This window comes from Mastigoproctus giganteus, unplaced genomic scaffold (assembly GCF_048544385.1).
Source record: "Mastigoproctus giganteus isolate SK-2022 unplaced genomic scaffold, ASM4854438v1 scaffold_15, whole genome shotgun sequence".
In the NCBI taxonomy this organism is placed as follows: Eukaryota; Metazoa; Arthropoda; class Arachnida; order Uropygi; family Thelyphonidae; genus Mastigoproctus; species Mastigoproctus giganteus.
In genome coordinates this window covers 8422443-8445362 of record NW_028328292.1, presented here as the reverse complement: position 1 = coordinate 8445362, position 22920 = coordinate 8422443, and the positions used below count along the sequence as shown (strand labels likewise).

General features: G+C 37.3%; 1 protein-coding gene across 1 annotated transcript in view; it reads right to left on the bottom strand.

Moving 5' to 3' along the window:
- The window catches only part of LOC150074939 (ATP-binding cassette sub-family C member 5-like), a gene marked incomplete at its 3' end in the record, with an annotated part of 377014 nt that overhangs the window by 238479 nt on the left and 115615 nt on the right, over nt 1-22920 (bottom strand). Inside the window, 1 exon segment of the mRNA XM_090389388.1 lies at nt 2704-2789. Coding sequence (XP_090245514.1) covers nt 2704-2789 — 86 coding nt within the window.

Genomic DNA, 22920 nt, shown 5'->3' with positions numbered 1-22920 from the left:
ACAGGTTGGAGCAGTGTGGCATTGAGGGCAGATTGCTACAATGGATGGGGGAGAATGATTGAGTGGGGGGATGACAGAGAGTGGTAATCAATGGACACTGCTCTTTGTGGACTAATGTCATTAGTGGAGTTCCCCAGGGTTTGGTGCTGGGCCTATTGTTGTTTTGTGTATTCATCAATGATATTGATGAAGGTATATTAGGCTTAATGTCCAAGTTTTCAGATGATACAAAGGTTGGCAGGGTTGTTAATGACAGTAAAGATGTATGCTGCTACAACTGGATCTGGATGAGTTTGGCAGATGGGCTGAGAAGTGGCAACTGAACTTTAACATTGACAAATGCAAAGTACTGCATATGGGTAGCAGTAACCCATGAGAAATGTACCAATGGTGTGGTGCTATGCTCAGGGAGGTGGAGAGTAAAAGAGACCTGGGATAATTGTGCAACCAGATATGAAGTTCACTGAGCAGTGCAGATGGGCTTCAACAGCAGGTCATGGAGTCTTGTCGGTGATATATAGGAGTTTTGCTAGTAGGAACAAGGAGGTGATTATGCCATTGTACAAGGCAATGGTCAGGCCACACCTTGAATACTGTGTATGTACAGGTCTGGTGGCCTCGTTTTGGGAAGGATGTGGAGTGTCTGGAATGAGTGCAGAGAAGGGCAACAAGATTGGTGAGAGGAATGAGGGGGTGCTCACAAGACAGAACTTAATTCTGCAAATTGCAGAGCCTGGAGACCAGGCACATGCAAGGTGATCTGACTGAGGTGTATAAGGCCTTGAACGGTTTGAGCAAGCTCAATGTTGATGGGATTCTTCCTCTTGCTCAGATAAAGAACCTGAGGAGCCATAGATTGAAATTGAGGAAAGACAGTTGTAGACATAAATTCAAGTTACGGGGGGAAATGTTTAGATTGGACTGCAGGAAGTTTTATTTTAGCCAGCGAGTTATAAATTACTGGAATAAGTTGCCTTCATGGGTGGTAGAGGCCGACAGTTTGGGGAAATTCAAAGGTCATCTGGATAGTACTTTCGGGTAAGGGAAGCGCATAGGATGATAGGTTTAATTTCCTTTTTATTTATTTTTTATTTTATTATTTTTTTTTTATTTATTATTTTTTTTATTTATTAATTATTATTATTTAGTTACTTATTTATTTTTTGTTTTTATCATTGTTTTGTTCGGATTTTTTTTTTTTTTTTTTTTTTGGCTGGTGCAGCATAAGCCATAGGCTTTCTTGCACCATGCGGCCGTTACTAATACTAATACTAATACTAGAGTAGATGTGTGGAAATTTGCCTTTGGCCAGCGGGTGGTTGATTGCTGGAGCGGACTTCCGTCTCTTGTTTTTTGTGGAAGCTGATAGGGTAAATAAATTTAGGCTAAGTTGGACAAGCATTTGGAGTGAACAGATGGGTGAAATGGGAGGTTTTTTTGGCTGATGCTGCATAAGCTTGCTTTCTTGCATCGTATGTCTCACTGCTCTCCAAATAATCTATTTTATAATTTGTTGTCGATTTTGAATTAAGAAATACTGCTGAATACATATTGGAGTCCATAGGCTTCCAATGGTTTACATTAAATAGAATACTAAGTTGAAAAAAGCACACAAGCATAATTTTAAAATTTTGGTTACCAATTTATTTATTTTATCAAGTTTAAAATGGACCGCAACTTTATTTTCCATATCAAAAAAATACACACCAAGTGTTCTTGTTTGAGAAAAGCATCACAAATAGATGTTCCTGGTTGGAATAAATTGTAACATCTAACCATTTATTCCAACTCAACTGACTTCTTCCTTAGAAACCACTGAGTCCTGGAAAGAAGGTCAATAACTAGTAAGAATTATAAGACATCAGTTTTTCTGGGATTTTTGGATCGTTTCCTGGTTTAGGGAAGGTATGGACAACAATTGTCTTAAGCCAAGAGTCTGGAAACTAGAATGCAAGACAAATTCTGTCATACAAAAAGAGCAAGACAATCCAAAGATTTTGATGAAAGATGTTTAATCATCTCGTAATGGCCATTGTCTTACCCAACAGTACTTGGCTAGGAAGGAAGAGACAGAGAACTGTTTTAAGTTAATTTTTTGTGACTAGCCAGTTGTAGGCATCAAAGCAATTAGAGGACAGTCTTAATGGTTATATTTTTTTATAATTATTATTTTATTATTATTTTTTTTTTTTTTGAAGGCCAGAAACTCTGAAGGGTAAGATATTTCTGCAGATATTTGAGAAAATGCTTCCTCTAGAGCATTGACAATTGCAATTGGAGTTGTAACTGTACATACATTATGTTCTAGGATTGATGAAGGATGCAATGTATATTTGCCCATGATTTTCCAGATTTTTTTTTAGGCAATCTTGGAACTTGGATTTATTAGCCAGGTGACAGAAAACGCGAAGCAGATCCAAGATTCCTTTTGGCTCTGATGTTCGATGTGACATGCTGTAGCACATGTACATTTAGATGCTATTATTTTATCCGCGATAGGATATCACAGGAATATCCCAATATTCCCCATGCCTTGTTTTATGCCTTTTTTTGCTGTTGTACATTTCATAGCCTTGTCAATGAAATTGGACAGAAAAACAGTAAAAAAATTACAGTTACCAGAGTGTAACTGTAATTTTTTTTACTGTCCCCCTCAACACCCAAGTGATAATGTGGCATTCATACATATTTAAAACAACTTACTTGAGTAGACTGTTTTTCTCCAATAGGTTTCACCCTGAGTAACTTATCATAAATCATTAACTGGACGGCGCCTTGTAGCCGAGTAGCTGAAATAATAATAATAAAATAAAAAAGAAAGTTAGGTAACATCAACTTTCTTCATTATGATAGTCTAACTAGGTTGTATGAGGGTTTAAGAAAAGTGTGACAATGTGGTAATGACAAAAAAAGTACAATTTAAATTTATTATTAATTACTGATTATACTCCTTTAGTATAAAATCACTACCCATCTATATATACCCTTTTCTGATACCCACAGTAACTGAGAAATTCCATCCACACAACAATTTTTATTGGCATCTGCAAGAAACCAGTCTATGGCATAAAATATATTCTGTCCATCTTAAAGAGATTTTTTCATTTTGGGGTTTGGTCAAAATCATGGGGATTCCTGATGTTATGATTCGAGGGTTAAAAGAACCTTCGAATCAACACATCAGGGGAGTATGGTGAATGCCCTTACATTTTCCAATTCCATCAGTTGCTTGACAAGCCATCTTACTACATCATGCATTATCATAGAAAACAATGGGCAAAGATAAATGATACAGCAATTGTGTCAGTTTCTTTTGGTGTGTTGAATTAAATATTCCAATTACACATTTGTTTTTCTAAGAAAAAAAATTCCATATGGTTTATTTCAGCTTAAGATGTGGGGTCCTCATTTTTATTTAATTTTATAGAGAATGTATATAAAGGGAAAAAGTGTGTAAAGTATATAACAAAGGTTGACACAAAAAGTTATGGTAGCTGAGTGGCCAGGAGTGGGAGTGCAGTAGCACACGCTCTTTGAGTAAACCGGAGTTCGCACTCCTGACTGCTAAATATGGTCAATCTGTCAACATTGGACCAGCATGGCAGAGTATGGTCCATTTCTCTCAATATGAATTATTGAGGAGGCATCCATCCTGCAGTGGATTGATAATGGCTGCTGCTTACCTTTTTTTTTTTACTTTAGGTTCTCTGAAAATTGTATACACGTTATAATAGAAACTAAACTTTTATTATTTAATAAACTCAAAAATCTTTATGGCCATTGAGAAAGATATGTTAAGCTTAAAAATGGCTTTCTTAACACATAAAAGCAGTCCTTTTTTTTGCATATTTTTACAAACTTTCAAATACAGCACATGATCAAGTTTGGAAAATTCTTCACTTATCACTATTTTAGAATTTCTATGGTACGATTTCACAGAATAAACACGTTCTTTTAAACTTTGGATCATCACAGAGGACAGTAATCCTCCAGCACATTTAAAACTATTGCTCATGACTAGTATACTTGCATCTGCAGGACTGAAGCTTCCAGTACCTTTTAACTCCTCCTAATTCATGTATTTATTCCACATGATTTGAGATCTGCTGTTGAGTCAGCAGTCCAAATAATTTGGGTCCAAACTGATCTAGAGGACAACAGTCCTCCAAGCAATCACACTCATTTCGATTCCAATTTCAGAGTGCAGCATTCTTGTTCACTTGATATTCATGCAGTTATTTTATTTCAGTTTCATTATCATTTGGTATCAGTTTCAATTCTAAAATTTAATGTTCTGTTAGTTGTGTAACTATGCAGCTATTTTGTTCTTTTATAATGCAACATGTTGCCATGTCACACTAAATGAATTAGTGTAGATGATTTTAGTGCTGAGGGCAAAACACAAGTATTAGTGTTTGCTGAATGTACAGATTATAAACTAGTTGGTGGGCACTGGGGTAGGGGGAAGAAGTCAGCTAACCTGGTTCTGAACATTGCGTAGGGAGTCTGGACTACTGCCATGAGTTACAGAAAAGAGGAATTGGAAAAGAAATACAGGCTTGTTTAGGCTGTTTTCCTGGCAGCCCATTCTGGCTTTTGACATCTCTGGAATTAAATAATTTGAGATGGAGACAAGCTGTTGAAGCTGACAGTACCAGATGTAATGATTCTACCGGCAGAATTACTTAACAAGTACAGGTCACTGTTGAACAAAAGCCAAGAATTAGGGTTGAAATTGAAAGTGTCTGCAATTCTGCCCAGACACGATAGGAGGGAGTATATGATGAGAGCCTTGTCGATCAATTCGGCCCTGGAAAGATTGTGCAAGGCTCAAGGGGTAGAATTTTTTTCAGCCTGGACTGTACTTGTTAACAGGAGAGATTGCTTCTACAGGGATGGGATACACTTAAATAGAAAGGGTGCAAGAATATTTGCTGATGCTATCGAGGCAGTGTTAGGTGGGTCGGAAAACTGCTAGCTTGGGGGGAGACAAAGACCAATAGATTGACAGTAGCCACTGGCAGAGGTGAAAGAGATTCTTGCACTGCTTCTATTAGAATGAGCAGAAGCCTGAAAAACAAGATGCATGGTATTTCAGAGACTGCTGGGAGCCATTGCAGTACAAGTAAACACATGGGTTGTGTTAGGGTAGCTAAGAATAGAAACAGGTGCAGGTATACTTGCGTGTACACCAATGCTAGGAGTTTAGTAAATAAATTTGATGAATTTGAGGTATTGCTCAAAACATCGAAGGCAGATATTGTTGGGATATCAGAGACGTGGTGTCACACAGATATAAGGGATGCGGAACTGCAATTTGGAGAGTACAACGTCTACAGAAAGGATAGACAGGTTAGGAAGGGGGGAGGTGTTATGCTATTAGTTAAGAAACACATAAAAACCAAGGAAGTGAAGCCAGTCGACATCGCTGGACAGTGCAGTGTGGAGTCAGTTTGGTGTGACATAAACATTGGGAGATCAAAATTGAGAGTAGGAGTGTGCTATAGGCCTAATGACTCTGATGAGTATAATAAGGAACTGTACAGGGAAATAGAGTGGGCCAGTAAATCAGAGTGTCTTATAATGGGAGATTTTAATTTCCCAGATATTGACTGGAATTTGGGGGCTGGTCACTCACACACTAGCAAGGCTTTTGTGGATTTATTGGATGATTGTTTTCTACATCAGCATGTTCGGGAGGCAACTAGAGGGAGTAATACTCTTGATTTGATTATCAGTAGTGATTCTTCATGCATTAAGAATCTGCAGGTAAATGAACCACTAGGTGACAGTGATCACAGTGTGCTGAAGTGGGATTTACTCAAAGAGGTAACTGCCATTAGGGGTAAAGGGAAGGGTTATTGCTTTCGTAAAGGCAACTACGATAGACTGAGACAGTATTTAAATTCTATACAGTGGGACCAACTGATGATGTTACCAACAGCAAATTCAAAATGGGAAGCATTCAAAGAACTTATCTTGGAAGCTACTAGGCTTTACATACCAACTAAGAAATATTGTTCAAGGTTTAGGCCAAAATGGATGTCAGATGAACTAATGAGGCATATGGCAGAGAAGAAAAATGCATGGGATACATACAAATTAACACATGACACAGAAGCCTATGATAGATACAAGTTGATATGCAACCAAGTTACAAAGGAGGTTAGGCAGGCGAAGGCAGATTACGAGAAATCCTTGGCAAGGGATGCAAAGAAAAACAGCAAAGAGTTCTTTACTTATGTAAACTCTAGAAGGAAAGGGATGAATCAGATTGGTCCACTTGATATTGATGGGTCAAGTGTTGATGATCCTGCTCAGGTAGCTAACAAACTAAATGAATATTTTGCATCGACATTCACACATGAGGAGTTATTCAGCGAGGGGAATGCCAGAGGTGTATTCAACTCTAGCAGTAAGCTACAGAATCTTGAAATAACTGGGAGTAAAGTGGAGGAGAAACTGTTGAAGATAAACACAAGAAAGGCACCCGGGGTGGATGGGATCTATCCAGTTATATTAAAGGAGGCAGCAAAGGAAGTAAGCAAACCCTTAGCCATAATTATGAGAGCTTCCTTGGACTCAAGGGAGGTACCCATAGACTGGAAATGTGCAAATGTGACCCCAATTCACAAAGGAGGATCAAAGGCTGACACAAGTAATTATAGACCTGTGAGCTTAACTTCTGTTCCAGGAAAATTAATGGAGGCACTGGTTAAAGAAGCACTGCAGGATCATTTAGACAAGACTTCAGTTATAGCTCAGACACAGCATGGTTTTGTTAAGGGGAAGTCTTGCCTGACCAACTTGATTGGATACTATGATGCAGTCACAAAAGAACTGGATGCAGGGAATAACTTTGATATTATATACTTGGATCTTAGAAAGGCTTTTGATACTGTTGCACATGGAAGACTGCTACACAAATTGGACAGTGTGACATTGGAGGCAAATTGCTGCTATGGATAAAGGGGTGGTTGAGGGGGAGAAGACAGAGAGTGGTAATCAATGGACACTGCTCATCGTGGACTGATGTTATTAGTGGAGTCCCTCAGGGCTCAGTGTTGGGTCCATTATTGTTTTCTGTATTTATAAATGATATTGATGATGGTATATCGGGCTTAATGTCCAAGTTTGCAGACGATACAAAGGTTGGCAGGGTTGTCAAGGACACTACTGACACTATGCTGCTGCAACAGGATCTGGAAAGGTTGAGCAGATGGGCTGAGAGGTGGCAAATGAAGTTTAACATTGACAAATGTAAAGTACTACACATGGGAAACAGCAACCCCACAGCAACGTATCAACTCTGTGGTACAACACTGACAGTGGTAGAGAATGAAAGGGACTTGGGGGTGGTTGTGCAGGCAGATATGAAGTTCTCTGAGCAGTGCAGACGGGCTGCAAGAGTAGCTCATGGAGTATTGTCAATGATATACAGGAATTTTTCCAGCAGGGATAAGGAGGTGATTATTCCATTGTATAAGGCGATGGTCAGGCCACACCTAGAGTACTGTATACAGGTCTGGAGGCCTCATTTCAAGAAGGATGTAGAGCTGCTGGAACGAGTACAGAGAAGGGCAACAAGATTAGTGAGTGGAACAAAGGGGTGCTCTTACGAAGAAAGGCTTAAGTTTTGCAAATTACAGTGTCTGGAGACTAGGCACCAGCGAGGTGATCTGATAGAGGTGTATAAAGCCTTGAATGGTTTAAGCATGCTCAATGATGATGGGATTCTTCCTCTCGCTCAGAAAAATCACCTGAGAGGGCATAGATTCAAATTGAGGAAAGACAGATGTAGGATAGACGTGCGGAAATTTGCCTTTAGCCAGCGGGTGGTTGGTTGGTGGAACAGACTTCCATCCCTTGTGGTGGAGGTTGATAGCCTAAATAAGTTTAAGGCTCAGCTGGACAGGTATTTTGAACGAACAGAGGGGTGAAGTGGAAGTGGTTTTTTTTTTTTTTTTTTTGGCTGATGCTGCATAAGCTTGCTTTCTTGCATCAAATGCCTGTACTAATGCTAATGCTAATACTGCAACCAGAAAACACTAGAAAAGATTTTTAGTGAATTTTCTCCAATCATGGTAATTATGTGTATGTGAAGTGTATGTAAATTGCTTGAACAATCACAACTGAATCAAAATCACTGTTATATTCTTAATAATGAATAAAATTCAATCAAAGGATTCCATTGATCATTCAGTGGCAGGAGCAATATGGCCTTAGTTGCTAATGCTCCTAAAAACCAAATAACAATAACATTCAGTGGCTAAGTGTTTTGTAAATCTTTACCACCCTGAACATGGCTTGTAATAATAATAGTATTTTAATATTTTACAATGTACTACTTGAACTAAAATTTGATTCTTCCTAATTTTTCTGTTTGACTTAAAAAAATGTTTTTACATTTTTACTGAAATAAAATAAATATGCAGTTATTTTAGAGAATACTGAAAATTTAAGTACTTCAACCTGCATAGAGTGAAATCTGTCGAATTTCTAGAAGGAATACAGAAAATTCTCAAAAAACTTTGTGGTACCACTTCTTGTATAACTTCTCCAGGGACTGAATTGCTGTCCTTATTACAGTGTGTGAAGCTGTAATAAGGACAGCAATGAATAAGGATGGCAATTCATACAGGATCACCATGAAACATTTGAAATTCATTTGTATAACTTCAAGAAATTGACAGATTTCTCTTGCTCTACTCTAGTTAAAATGCTTAGATTTTCACTAGTTTTTCCATTTTGATTTACTTGCACACCATGCCGCTAAAAGAACACCCTAGATATTATTTTTCAAGAGAAGTATTTCTTCAAAATGTATACCCATCTTTATTTAGAAATAACAATGATGGAAATCAACATCTTTACTTCTTGTTCAATGTAGGCAAAATACTAACATATTTTCTATCAGTATTGAGCATCAGATGACTCAATAACTTGAGTGCTTTTCTCTCAGAAACTTATATCATGTTTCTGAATAAATTAACAAGAATACCTATTATGAGATTATAAAGCAAAAATGGCAATCCACAAATTTCTCCACATGATCGATACAAAAACCACCATGTGAAGAAACCACCATGACCACTGAAGCGTTAAAGAGTCCCACAGAAAAAAATCTGTGGGGGTTAAATCTGGTGACCTGAGCAGCCACTTATTAGGGTCATGACACGTGTTTGATAATTGTTCATTTGGAAATTTCCTAAATTCAAGGGAATAAGATGCAGGTGCACCATCCTTGTGAAAAAGAGCTACTCTCCTTCAATTTTAAGATAAGCAAAAGATGTGCTTGTAACATTGAAAAACAGCTGCTTGGGGTAATATTTTTGTTGGAAAGGGGAGGGGGAAGAACAACAATCTCTTCAGAAAAAATTCTGGCCCAAACAACAATGCTTAGAAAGTTTAATTCCTTTTAAGTTTGGATATTAAGGGCACTCAGTTGCCCAATAAACACAATTATGTCAGTTAGTGTGCCTACCAATCTTGAAAGTTGCCTCATCAGATTACTTTAAGACTTCACTTGGCAAATTTCCATTATTTTCACTCATCTGGAGAAATGTTTCTGTAAATTCAACTCCATTCAGACCATCCTCATTAAGAGGATGAAGTAATTTTGGAATGGAAACCTGAATCTTTAAAAATTCTTCTTCTTATTGAACATGGGGCACTTTTAGCTGATTTGAAATCTTTCTTGTGGAAGATTTTAATCCAGAGCTTGCTTTGACACATATCACATTATCTTCTGTTCAAGCTGAACATTTTTTCTGCTTCAGGGAAATTAGCAATACCTCCTGTCTCCTCAAAACAATTATTTGATAGATAGTGTGCTTTTAGGGGTGGGGGAGAGGCAATATACTTAGGATATTCTCTCCAGATGATCATCATGCTTGCATGCTTATAATACTTTTACAAGAACTACCTTGAGTTGTTATTTTTTACCATGACCCTAATAAAACAAAGTTTTATTAGGGTCATGGTAAAAACAAATAAAAAAAATTAGCTTTCTAAATATATTTTTTCAGCATGACATATAAGTTATATAAGTAATAGAGCAAAAAAACATACAGAAATATAGAAAAGAGTAAAACAAGTAGAGTAACAAAAGAAACTATGGTATCAATTTATGAAAAAAAAAAATATATATATATATATATTTTTTTTTTGTATATTTATGTATATTCTATGTTTTTTTTAATATTGCAATTTCTTTCATTTCTTTACTCTTTTCTACATTTCTTCACTTTCTTACTTATATATCATACTTTTTTTCTATATTTCCTTTTATATAATATATATACAGGGTGTCTCAAAAATATTGCTACAAACGTTTAGGGGATGTAGGTAACATCTAAAGGAATGTGAATCGCATAGGAACCCATAACCTGAAATGTCACCATAAGTCAGTACATGGCGCTGTTCATCAGTTTGCGAGAGGGAAAATTTCTGGTTTACTCATTCAAGCAGTAGTCACCGCATGAAAAGCTGTGAGCTGGCAGACACGCATCTAGTGTATGAATTAGCAGAGGGCCCACACGGTGTGCGCCCCCATGCAGCACAACATCACTTCGCAATAAATGTGTGGGCAGATATGGTTGGTGACTGCTTAATCGGCCCATACCTGTTACCATCCCGCACAAACTCCACTAAATATCGGATCTTTCTTGAACAAGTTCTACCAGGGTTACTTGACGATGTTCCAGCAAATGTGAGACGCAACATTTGGTTTCAACATGAGGGGGCGTCTGCCCATTATGGAAGGTGTGTTCGTGACCATTTGAACAGGCGTTTTGGGTGTCGATGAATTGGCCGTGGTGGACCCGTTGCCTGGCCCCCACACTCACCTGATTTATCGAGCCTTGATTTATTTTCTGTGGGGGGCCCTCAAATCTATCGTGTATGAATCGTCTGTGGAGACGGAAATGGATCTTGTGGCGAGACTCGTCTGCGCTGCTGCTACCGTCAAAGAAACTCCAGGTGTGTTCGACCGTGTCCGCCAATCCATGCTGCGTTGGTGTCACGCATGCATCGCGTCTCATGGTGGAACTTTCGAGCATCTGTTGTAACATCATGAAGTGCATCCATCTTGTACTCCATTGTTAATATTATGTCAAATAAATGTTTGCCACTAATAATTACTGTCTTGTGTCATTTCTGCTTCTTGTGCCTCTGCTACTACTTTCCTGTGACGTTTCCTGTTATGGGTTCCTATGCAATTCACATTCCTTTAGATGTTACCTACCTCCACTAAACGTTTGTACCAATATTTTTGAGACACCCCGTATCTCTGACTTTTAGTTCTTCTGTATATATAGTAAAATTAAAATTAATTACCTTGGTTTAAAATGTAAAAAGTTTGAGCAAAAGCATAGTGCTACAGGAGCTAAAAAAAACATTATTGTACAGGTAGGGCAAAGCATGTTTAATGAAATGTAATAAAAACATAGTTGAAAAATTTTGAATTTAATTTTACAAACACTTACTCCACAAAAAATACAGCAAAATCAGCAAAATAATTAATGCTTTTGAGGTAAGTCAAGGTGCTATTTTGCTCCTATGAACCTCGCCACCCCTATTCTTCATGTGCCATCTCCATCTTGAAGGTTGGAGGCCATCAGACACCAGTAGTCTCTTTCTCTACTCCTACAAATGTTTACTGTGGAAAGTCCAGTCCAGTCTTTTATTTCACCCAACCAGTTTCTTCTTTTCTATCCTCTGGGTCTTTTGCTGTGAATTTTCCTTCTAAGGTCAATTTAGGTATTTCATATTTTGGACCTCTCATGATTTGGCCACAGTAGCCTATTTTAAGTCTGTGGATTTAGTTAAATAGTTCTCTTTTGATGCCACTCATTTGAAGGGCTGTTTTATTGGATATTTTGTCTGTCCAGTTGATTTTCATCATTCTTCTCAATGCCCACATTTCAGATGCTTCTATTCTTTTTAATACATCTTTCTTGAGGGTCCATGTTTCACATCCATACATTAAATTGGGCCATATGTAACAATTTAAAACTCTTAGTCTTGTTTTAAGGCATATTTTTCTTTCACACAATATGTTCTTCATTTTGCTGAAGCTTGCCTTGGCTAGCCAGATCCTAATTTTGATTTTTCTGGTCTGATCATTGTCTGACACAGTGTTTTTCAAGACAGCAGTAGTTGTTTACTTGCTGCGCTAAAATTTTTAGATTTTATTTGGAAATGCAATTTAATCTCTATTTAGACACACAATTTTTGTTTTTTGGTATTTATTGAATGGCCTAGAGTTTCACTTTGTTTTTTTTTTTTTATTGCTTCTAACAAATTTTGGAGGTCATTAACTTGTGGTTGCTATTAACACCACATCAACTGCATACCTTAAATTATTGATTGTTGTTCTGTTTATAATAATTTCTTCTTTTCTATTTTCCTGGGCTTCCTGGATTATTACTTCTAAGTAAATGTTGTTCAACAAGATGGAGAGGACATATCCTTGACTTACACCCCTCTTGATTTGTATTCACTCCATTTCTTCATTTCCAACTCTAATTTTGATTCTTTGATTCAAATAAATATTTTTTTCATAAGTCTAATATCTTTTGAGTCAAGGCCAGTTCTTTTTAGCATTGCCATTAACTTGTTGTGTTTAGTTATATCAAATTCTTTTACATAAACTACAAAGCAAATGAATAAAAGGATTTTCATTTCTACAGCTTTTTCTGTTATATGATTTAAAGAGAAAACAGCTTCTCTTGTTCCTATTCCAGTTCTAAATAAAAATTGTGTATTGCCAATCATTATTTCAGCTTTCTTATAAATTCTGTGTATGATCTTTAAAAGAATTTTGTTCATATGATTCAAGAGGCAGAGGGTTCTATGTTTAGCACACTTTAGTGTGTTGGCACTGTGATAAAAATATTAATTTCTTCTGCTTTTTCCCCCTGTTTCATAAATGTTATTGAGGAGTCTTGTTACTTCCTTTATACCTAAGTCACCTATATTTTTAATCAATTCTATTGGGATGTCATCTGTTCCTGTTGTTTTCCCTTCTTTTGTGTCTTAAATAGCATATCTTATGCCATCTTCAATAATTTCTGGCCCTTCTATCTCTTCATCTGTATCATCACTTTGGTCATCATGTAGTTCTTTTAAATATTCCTGCCACATAATCTTCCTTTCTTCTATATCCATTGGTACCTTGTCTTGTTTATTCATTATACATCCTGTCCTTACTATTTGTTTACAAGTTATTTCTTTGATTCTTTTGTGTAGTTCCTTTATATTGTGTATTTTCTGTAGTTCTTCCACTTCTTTACATTTGTGATCAAGCCATGCTTCTTTTGCTTTGAAAATTTCTTTTTGATGTGAAAACATCTTTGGCTGCACCTACTAAATATCGGACTGAAGTAAAACCATTTTTCATGAAAATGTGAAAGGGAAATGATGATAATGCAGTCACTAATGTTAATTCATGATGTGAAAACATTTTTAGCAGTGGCACCTACTAAATTTCAGACTGAAGTAAAACCCATTTGGCAAGAAAAAGCAACACAGAAAGGGTGAAAATTACGTCACTTCCTAAATGATGCTAATGCAGTCACTAACATTGATTGGGTAGAGCAAGTAGAGGGTTTGAGCATAAAATGTTACATCGTTCGTACTAAATATTTCAGACTGAAGTAAAACCGATTGGTAATGAAATTGTGAGACAGAATTTAGGAAGTATGTAAGATATCATTTAGGAAATAGCGGGCATGAGCATTAGCCCACACCTGTTACTTCTTAAATGACACTAACTCGGTCACTGACGTTGATCTGGTAGAGTAAGTAGTGGGCACAAGCATAAAACGTTACAACTTTGGTTCTAGCTGTTCAATTTTAAAATGGTTTTGATTTTTGTCAAAGATGTTTTACAATAATACATCTTTTGTGCACACATACGTTTTTTTGATCAAATTGTCTATTACTTTATATCTAATGAGGTTCTCTTTTTATGTTTCTTTCTCTAATCCATTAGTTCCAATATTTTTCCCATCGCCCAAGCTTTCCTGGTTCCAAAAACCATTTCAGCAGATTCTTTTATTGATTTTTCAACTTTTCCAATGTTCTTCATTGTTTATCTCTCTATTATTACCTATTTTTAATTTTACCATGTTTGAATATTGTTCCATTATAGTGTTGTTTTCAAGTCTTTCAATGTTTAGTTTTGTTAGATTCTTTTTGGCCCTTTTCTTTTCTTTTTTTTTTTTTCCAGTTTCAAATTTAAAGAGCTAAGATATTGTGGTCTGTTCACAATCTGTGCTGGAATAAGATTTTGTATTGCATATCATGTTTCTAAACCTTTGGTTAATTAAAATATAATCAATTTGATTTTTTATTTTGTTGTTTGTATCACCTGGGAATTTCCAAGGCCAAATGACTCTACAATTTCCATTTCTCTTCCTTTGTCTACTTTGGCATTGAAGTTTCCCATTACAATATTTATATCATGTGTTTTGGTAGTGCATAGTGCTTCTTCTACAATATCATAAAATTCTTCTATTTCTTGGTCACATGTATCACTTGGTGCATACACTTATGTGATATTCATTTTAATAGGTTTTGTGTTCAGTTTCATGATTATTATTCTGATTGTGCTTTATAGCTTTCTACATATTTGGCTAGTCTACTGTATAGAATAATACCAACTCCTCCTTTTTTATGTTCATTGCCTCCTGAATACCATAATGTATGGTCATCTATTGTTAATTTTCTATTTCCTGTCTACCTAACTTTACTGATGCCTAGTATATCTAGTTTTGTTTCTTTCATTTCTTTGATTACATTTTGTAGTTTCCAACTTGATCGAGACATCTTATATGCCATGAACCAATTTTGGTCTTTTGCAGATTCTTAGCACCCCCTTGACCATTTAAGGTCTGAAGGAGACTAGAGGCCATGTTTATGTTAGTATTGCCTTCTGCATCACAGTATTCTAACCATTATATAGATTATCTTCAATTTTCCAATGTTAAGCCATGCCTATTTCATTATAATCTGTCTTACACCAAACCACCCTTATACTAAGACAAAAAATAAACAAAAATCTAAAGAATAAAAAAAACCAAAGCAACACACTCATCCTCCTGGGAGAATGAATGCATAATTCCTTGCCCACAAAAGACATGCCTGCACCCCAAAGAATGCGTGCTAGCAAAATAAAATACTACTGAAGGGCACAAAAGGTGATATAGTTGTACACGTTGGCACTAATGATGTTAAGAGTAGGAGACCAGCAGAATTACTTAACAAATACAGGTCACTGTTGAAAAAAAGCCATAAATTAGGGTTGAATTTGAAAGTGTCTGCAATTCTGCCAGACATGACAGGAGGGAGTATATCATGAGAGCATTGTCAATCAATTCGGCCCTGGAAAGATTGTGCAAGGCTCAAGGGGGTAGAATTTTTTTCAGCCTGGTCTGTACTTGTTAACAGGAAAGACTGCTTCTACAGGGAGGGTATACACTTAAATAGAAAAGGTGCAAGAATATTTGCTGATGCTATAGAGGCAGTGTTAGGTAGGTCGGAAAACTGCTAGCTTGGGGGCGGGGGATACAAGGACTAATAGATTAACAGTAGCCACTGGCAGAGGTGAAAGTGATTCTTGCACTGCTTCTATTGGAGCAGCAGCCTGGAAAAGATGAAGGATATTTCAGAAACTGTTGGAAGTCATTGCGGTACAAGTAAACACATGGGTTGTGTTAGGAACAGGAATTCCTATACATGCTCCTGTTCCTAAGAATAGGAACAGGAGCATGTATACTTGCGTGTACACCAATGCTAGGAGTTTGGTAAATAAATTTGATGAATTTGAGCTTTGCTCAAAACATCAATGGCAGATATTGTTGGGATATAAGAGACGGTGTCACACAGATTTAAGGAATGCAGAACTGGAATTTGGGGAGTACAATGTCTACAGAAAGGATAGACAGGATAGGAAGGGAGGAGGCGTTATGCTGTTAATTAAGAAAAACATAAAATCAAAAGTGCACCCAGTTGATATAGATGAACAGTGCACTGTTGAGTCAGTTTGGTGTGACATAAGCATTGGGAGATCAAAATTGAGAGTAAGAGTGTGCTATAGGCCTAATGACTCTGATGAGTATAATAAACTGTACAGGGAAATAGAGTGTGCCAGTAAATCAGAGAGTCTTATAATGGGGGATTTTAATTTCCCGGATGACACTCAAGGCTTTTGGGGATTTATGTGGAATCACTAGTGATAATCACTACTGATTATCAGTAGTGATTCTTCATTCATTAAGAATCTGCAGATAAAGGAACCACTAGGTGGCAGTGATCACAGTGTGCTGAAGTGGGATTTACTCAAAGAGGTAACTACCATCAGGGGTAAAGGGAAGGGTTTTTGCTTCCATAAAAGTGACTACGATGGTTTAAGACAGTATTTAAATTCTATACAGTGGGACCAACTGATGATATTACCAACAGCAAATTCAAAATGCAAAGCATTCAAAGAACTTATCTTGGAAGCTACTAGGCTTTACATACCAACTCAGAAATATTGTTCAAGGTTTAGGCCTAAATGGATGTCAGATGAACTAATGAGATATATGGCAGAGAAGAAAAATGCATGGGATACATATAAATTAAAATGTGACACAGAAGCCTATGATAGATATAAGCTGATCTGTAACCAAGTTACAAAGCAGGTTAGGCAGGCGAAGGCAGATTACGAGAAATCTTTGGCAAAGGATGCAAAGAAAAACAGCAAAGAGTTCTTTACTTATGGAAACTCTAGAAGGAAAGGGATGAATGAGATTGGTCCACTTGATATCGATGGTTCAACTGTTGATGATCCTGCTCAGGTAGCTAACAAACTAAATGAATATTTTGCATAGACATTCACACATGAAGAGTTATTCAGCGAGGGGTATGCCAGAGGCGTATTCAACTCTGGCAGTAAGCTAGATAATCTTGTAATAACTGAGAGTAAAGTGGAGGAGAAATTTTTGAAGATAAACACAAGAAAAGGCACCTGGGGTGGATGGGATCTATCCAGTTATACTAAAGGAGGCAGCAAAGGAAGTAAGCAAACCCAACCCTTAGCCATAATTATGAGAGCTTCCTTGGACTCAGGGCAGGTACCCATAAACTGGAGATGTGCAAATGTGACCCCAATTCACAAAGGAGGATCAAAGGCTGACACAAGTAATTATAGACCTGTGAGTAACTTCTGTTCCAGGAAAATTAATGGAGGCACTGGTTAAAGAAGCACTGCAGGATCATCTAGACAAGACTTCAGTTATAGCTTGGACACAGCATGGTTTTGTTAAGGGAAAGCCTTGCCTGACCAATTTGATTGGATACTATGATGCAGTCACAAAAGAACTGGATGCAGGGAATAACTTTGATATTATATATTTGGATCTTAGTAAGGCTTTTGATACTGTTGCACATGAAAGACTGCTACACAAATTGGAGCAGTGTGGCATTGGAGGCAAATTGCTGCTATGGATAAGGGGATGGTTGAGTGGCAGAAGACAGAGTAGTAATCAATGGACACTGCTCATCGTGGACTAATGTTATTAGTGGAGTCCCTCAGGGTTCAGTGTTGGGTCCATTATTGTTTTCTGTATTTATAAATGCTATTGATGATGGTATATCAAGCTTAATGTCCAAGTTTGCAGACGATACAAAGGTTGGCAGGGTTGTTAAGGACCCTACTGATGCTATGCTGCTGCAACAGGATCTGGAAAGGTTGAGCAGATGGGCTGAGAGGTGGCAAATGAAGTTTAACTTTGACAAATGTAAAGTACTACATAAGGGAAAGAGCAACGTATCAACTCTGTATTACTACACTAACAGTGGTAGAGAATGAAAAGGACACGGTGGGTAATTGTGCAGGCAGATATGAAGTTCTCTGAGCAGTGCAGACGGGCTACAAGAGTAGCTCATGGTGTCTTGTCAATGATATACAGGAATTTTTCTAGCAGGGATAAGGAGTTGATTATTCCCTTGTATAAATTCAATATAAGGGGGGAAATGTTTAGATTGGACTGCAGGAAGTTTTATTTTATCCAGCGAGTTATAAATTACTGGAATAAGTTACCTACATGGGTGGTAGAGGCTGACAGTTTGGGAAAATTCAAAGGTCATCTAGATAGTACCTTCGGGTCAGGGAAGTGCATAGGATGATAGGTTTAATTTCCTTTTCTTTTACTAATTATTATTTATTTATTTTTATCTTTTTTTTTTTTTTTTTTTGTCCAGTGTAGCATAAGCCATAGGCTTTCTTGCACCATGCGGCCATTAGTAATAAGGCAATGGTCAGGCCACACCTTGAGTACTGTACACAGGTCTGGAGGGCTCATTTTAAGAAGTATGTAGAGCTGCTGGAACGAGTACAGAGAAGGGCAACAAAGATTAGGGAATGGAACAAAGGGGTGCTCTTACGAAGAAAGGCTTGAGTTTTGCAAATTACAGTGTCTGGAGGCTAGGCACCAGTGAGGTGATCTGATAGAGGTGTATAAAGCCTTGAATGGTTTGAGCATGCTCAATGCCGATGGGATTCATCCTCTTGCTTAGAATAATCACCTGAGAGGGCATAAATTCAGATTGAGGAAAGACAGATGTAGGATAGATGTGCGGAAATTTGCCTTTTGCCAGCAGGTAAGTTGGTTGGTGGAACAGACTTCCATCCCTTGTTGTGGAAGTTGATAGCCTAAATAAATTTAAGGCTCAGCTGGACAGGTATTTCGAACGAATGGAGGGGTGAAATGGACGCGTGTTTTTTTTTTTTTTTTTGGCTGATGCTGCATAAGCTTGCTTTCTTGCATCATATGCCTCTACTAATGCTAAGAGAAAATCACAAAGAACCCACATACACCACCATCTTTTCAAAGAACACCAGCACCACACTAGCACTTTTCAAGGGACACCAACATGCTCATGTGTTCCTTGAAAAGATGGTGGTGCTTGTGGGCTCTTTTTTTTTTGTGGTTTTATTTTAGTAATATTTTATTTTGGTAGTGCTCATCTTTCAGGGTTCAGGAGTCTCTCTCTTTGGGTAAGGAGTCGTGTTTTCCCCCCTAGATGAGCATTGCTTGGATTCTTTTTTTTTTTATTCTTTGGATTTTTATGTTTATTTTATTTGAAGATAATAAAGCACTCAAACCTATGTTGCTTTAATTATGGTTATTTCTGATTTGAAAAGATACACATAATGGAGTTAAATGTTTTGTGGTATTTTCTTACTACTTCTTCAGTGACTGCAAAGACAGTAACTCAGGGTTATTATTATGGAATTCTTAAAATTCTAGTAGAATTAAATTTCTAAAAATTTTTTAAATTACAAAAAAACAAAAACAAAAAAAAAAAAAAAAAACACAAAGGCATTGAAAAGGCAGGGTAACACACTTACACCCAGCTTTCTATACATGGACAGAGGACCACAAATGGGCATTTTCAGAAACATCAGTCCTAGCTACAGACAATTACTATAACTGTAGACTCTACAGAGAAGCCTTTTAGTAGGAGCCATGGATGATATTAATAACTGAAATAAATTTGTTATGTATAGTCTTTGCAACAAAGGAATTCAGATCAAAAACAGCCCATATATATCATTAAGGATAGAGTCCTAACCCAAATTAAAAATTAAGTTTAACTTCTTAACCACAACCAGCCCTCCAACGAAACAATCCCCCAACTAAGGAGTCCACTACAGCCTATGCCAATCTCTACCAACCATCCTATCTAGATCTTGACTGATAAAGTTTTCTGACAATATAATTAGTTCATTTATTTAATTTTATCTTATTCTATTTTAATTAAAATATTTTTAAATACAACATATCCATAAATGTGTACTAATCCCCCATTATCCACTAAACTAACACCTGCAGTAATGTTACCCATCAGTAACATTACTGCAGGTGTTACCCTGGGATCGAAACTATAAAGAATAATCCCTCAGATTCTTATCTACCAAACCACTTGGCAATGAGATTAAGAAAACCACAGTCAGAGAGTGAGTGAGTGAGTGAGTGTGTGTGTGTGTGTGTTAAGCTATAAACAAGTCAATAAGTTCTTGTGACCTAAGTGATCTTTTGTGACAGTGATATTATTGCAAATATAGCTGGTAAGTGCATACTTATTATTTACACATAAAATTAATAAATATAAGTAAATATAATATTTACTTATATCAAATTAACCTTAAAGGAAAATTCTTTGAATTATATCTGAGTTTGATTTACAAAATTTTTAGAAAATTAATTCTACTACACTTTTAAGAATTCCATAATAATAACCCTTAGTTACTGTCTTTGCAGTCACCAAAGAAGTGGTAAGAAAATAGCACAAAATGTTTAATTCCATTACATATTTCCAAATTGGAAATAAACTAAATTAAACCAATGCAGAGGTTTTAGTGCCTTATTATCTTCAACTAACATAGTTCACTACACACCATGCCACTCAAGGAATTTTTTTTTTTTTTTTTTGTTTTGGTATATGGATGGTGAAGTTCGCAGGAGCAAAATAGCAGCTTGCTTTACCTATAACTCTGTCAACAGCATTAATTATTTTCCTGTATTTTTTCATGGTTTAAGTGTTTTTAAAATCTAATATGAAATCTATAATTAAGGATGTAGTGTAAGGTCAGCCCAACAACAATGATATTATAAGAGTCACAACATTGTTTTATGGAACTTGTCTGACCTAACTTCTAAGGTATTATGAAGTAATTACAAGGAATTTGAGTTTTATTGATGCAGGCTATAATGAGTCAATCACAGAGGAACTTTACATAAGAAATAATTTTATGATGAGTATTATGTACTAAGTTCCTGCACATAACATAGTACATAATAATACACTTTAGTAAATAATAATAATATATTATTATTATCATATGAATTATTATTGCTCTTATATTATTTCTCCCTGATTGGGGGTTCCACCTCATGGGGGGTATGGCTAAAAAGTACACAGGGTGGTTGTCACGTCTGGTGTTACTGTTGGTCGAGGAACTCTCTGGCTATCCTGCAGGTGTTTTTGACTATCCAGGATTGTGACTTCTTGGAGTTCCTTGTAGATGTTCCTTCACATAACATAGTACATAACAATACACTTTAGTAAATAATAATAATCTATTATTATTATCATATGAATTATTATTGCTTTTATATTATTTCTCCCTGATTGGGGATTCCACCTCATGATGGGTATTGCTACCAAGTACACAGGGTGGTTGTTGTTATGTCTGGTGCTACTGTTGGTCGAGGAACTCTCTGACTATCCTACAGGTGTTCAGGATTGTGACTTTCTGGAGTTCCTTGTAGGTGTTCACTGGGAGACCTATTGCTGCTAGGCTGCTAAGTAGGGTCTTTGGCAGCATACCAGAGGTTGACAGGATGATCATTACTTGTTGTATATGCCGCATCGCTTTGATCTCCTGTCTTAGGTTCGTGTACTTCCTGATTTTTTCCCCATGGGTTTTCTGCAGGTTGCCAGCGTTGGGTTACCACTATGTCAATCAGATAGGTAGCCTTTTCCTTCTTGTCCACAAGGGTTATGTCCAGTCTGTCGTGCGGGATTGTCTAATCCTTTAATATTATGGCGCGGTCCCAGTACAGCCTGTGGGTTGGGGTTCTCTCGTACTGCCTGGTGTTTATACTATCTTCCTTATGGCCAGGTGGAGGGCTGCTGTGTGTTTCTGGAAGTATTTATTCAGGTTAGCCTCTCCCTCTGCCATGGCTTCGATCTATTTACCAGTCTGCAGTTGGTAGATTCAGGCGAGCATGAATCCTTCAGTCTTGGGGAACAGCGTCCCGCTCATGAGCCACGCATTTGAAGCAATTTTATCTATGTGATCTTGATGGAGATCATTGTAGTGTCTGCCATGAAGTGTCTTTTTTGCCCATCTTTCTAGCTTCATTTGTGCCTCCCGGTTCAGAGGGGGTGTCTCGCTTAGGTTGAGTTGGGTATACTGCTTGTCTATCTTCCTTATAGCCTGGTGGAGTGCTGCTGTGCGTTTCTGGAAGTATTTCTTCAGGTTAGCAATCACTGTTTTCTGTTGCTCAAATGAGGTCTATCAGGCCCCTTCCTCCTTTCCGAGCATTTGTCAGTCTCTTCACAGTTGACTTCGGGTGGTGTTGGTGGCTCTTGGTCATCACTGTCTTTGTCTTTCTCATGATATCCTTCAGCTTGGTGCAAGTCCAATCTATGACTCTGCAGGAGTATGTTAGCACTGGGACTACATAGGTGTTTATGGCTTTAACTGTGTTCCCTCCATTCAGCTTTGCTTTAAGCAGGCTTCTGAATCTTGGATGGTATTTTTTAGTCAGGCAGACCTTAATTTCCTTGTGCTGTAACTGCTGAGCCTGCATCATCCCCAAGTATTTGTAGGCCTCTTCCTCTGCCATGGCTTCGATCTATTTACCAGTCTGCAGCTGGTAGTTTCAGTTGACTAATTTTCCCTGGTGCAATCCGTGGGTCTTGCATTTGTCTAGACCAAATTCCATTCTAATATCATTGCTGAATTCTTCGTTGATCTGGAGTAGTTTCTGGAGTTGCTTCTCACTTTCCATATAGAGCTTGATGTCATCCATGTACAGCAGGTGGGTGAGGGTGTGCAGGTTCTTCCTTCCTTCTTTCAGGTTATATCTGTACTTGTTGAGCATGGTGGATAGTGGGTTAAGTGCTAGATAGAACCACACTGGGCTCAGGACATCTCCCTGTAAGATTCCTCTCCCGATGGGGATTGGCCTGGTTGTGATGTTGTTGACCTTAATGGTGGTACTCTATTTTGCCATCATTTCTCCTAGGAAGTTTGTCACTATCGGATTGACTTTTTAGATGTTCAGCACCTCCATTAGCCAGCTATGAGGCATGGAGTCGAAGGCCTTGCGGTAATCGATGCAGGCAGTGTACAGGTTG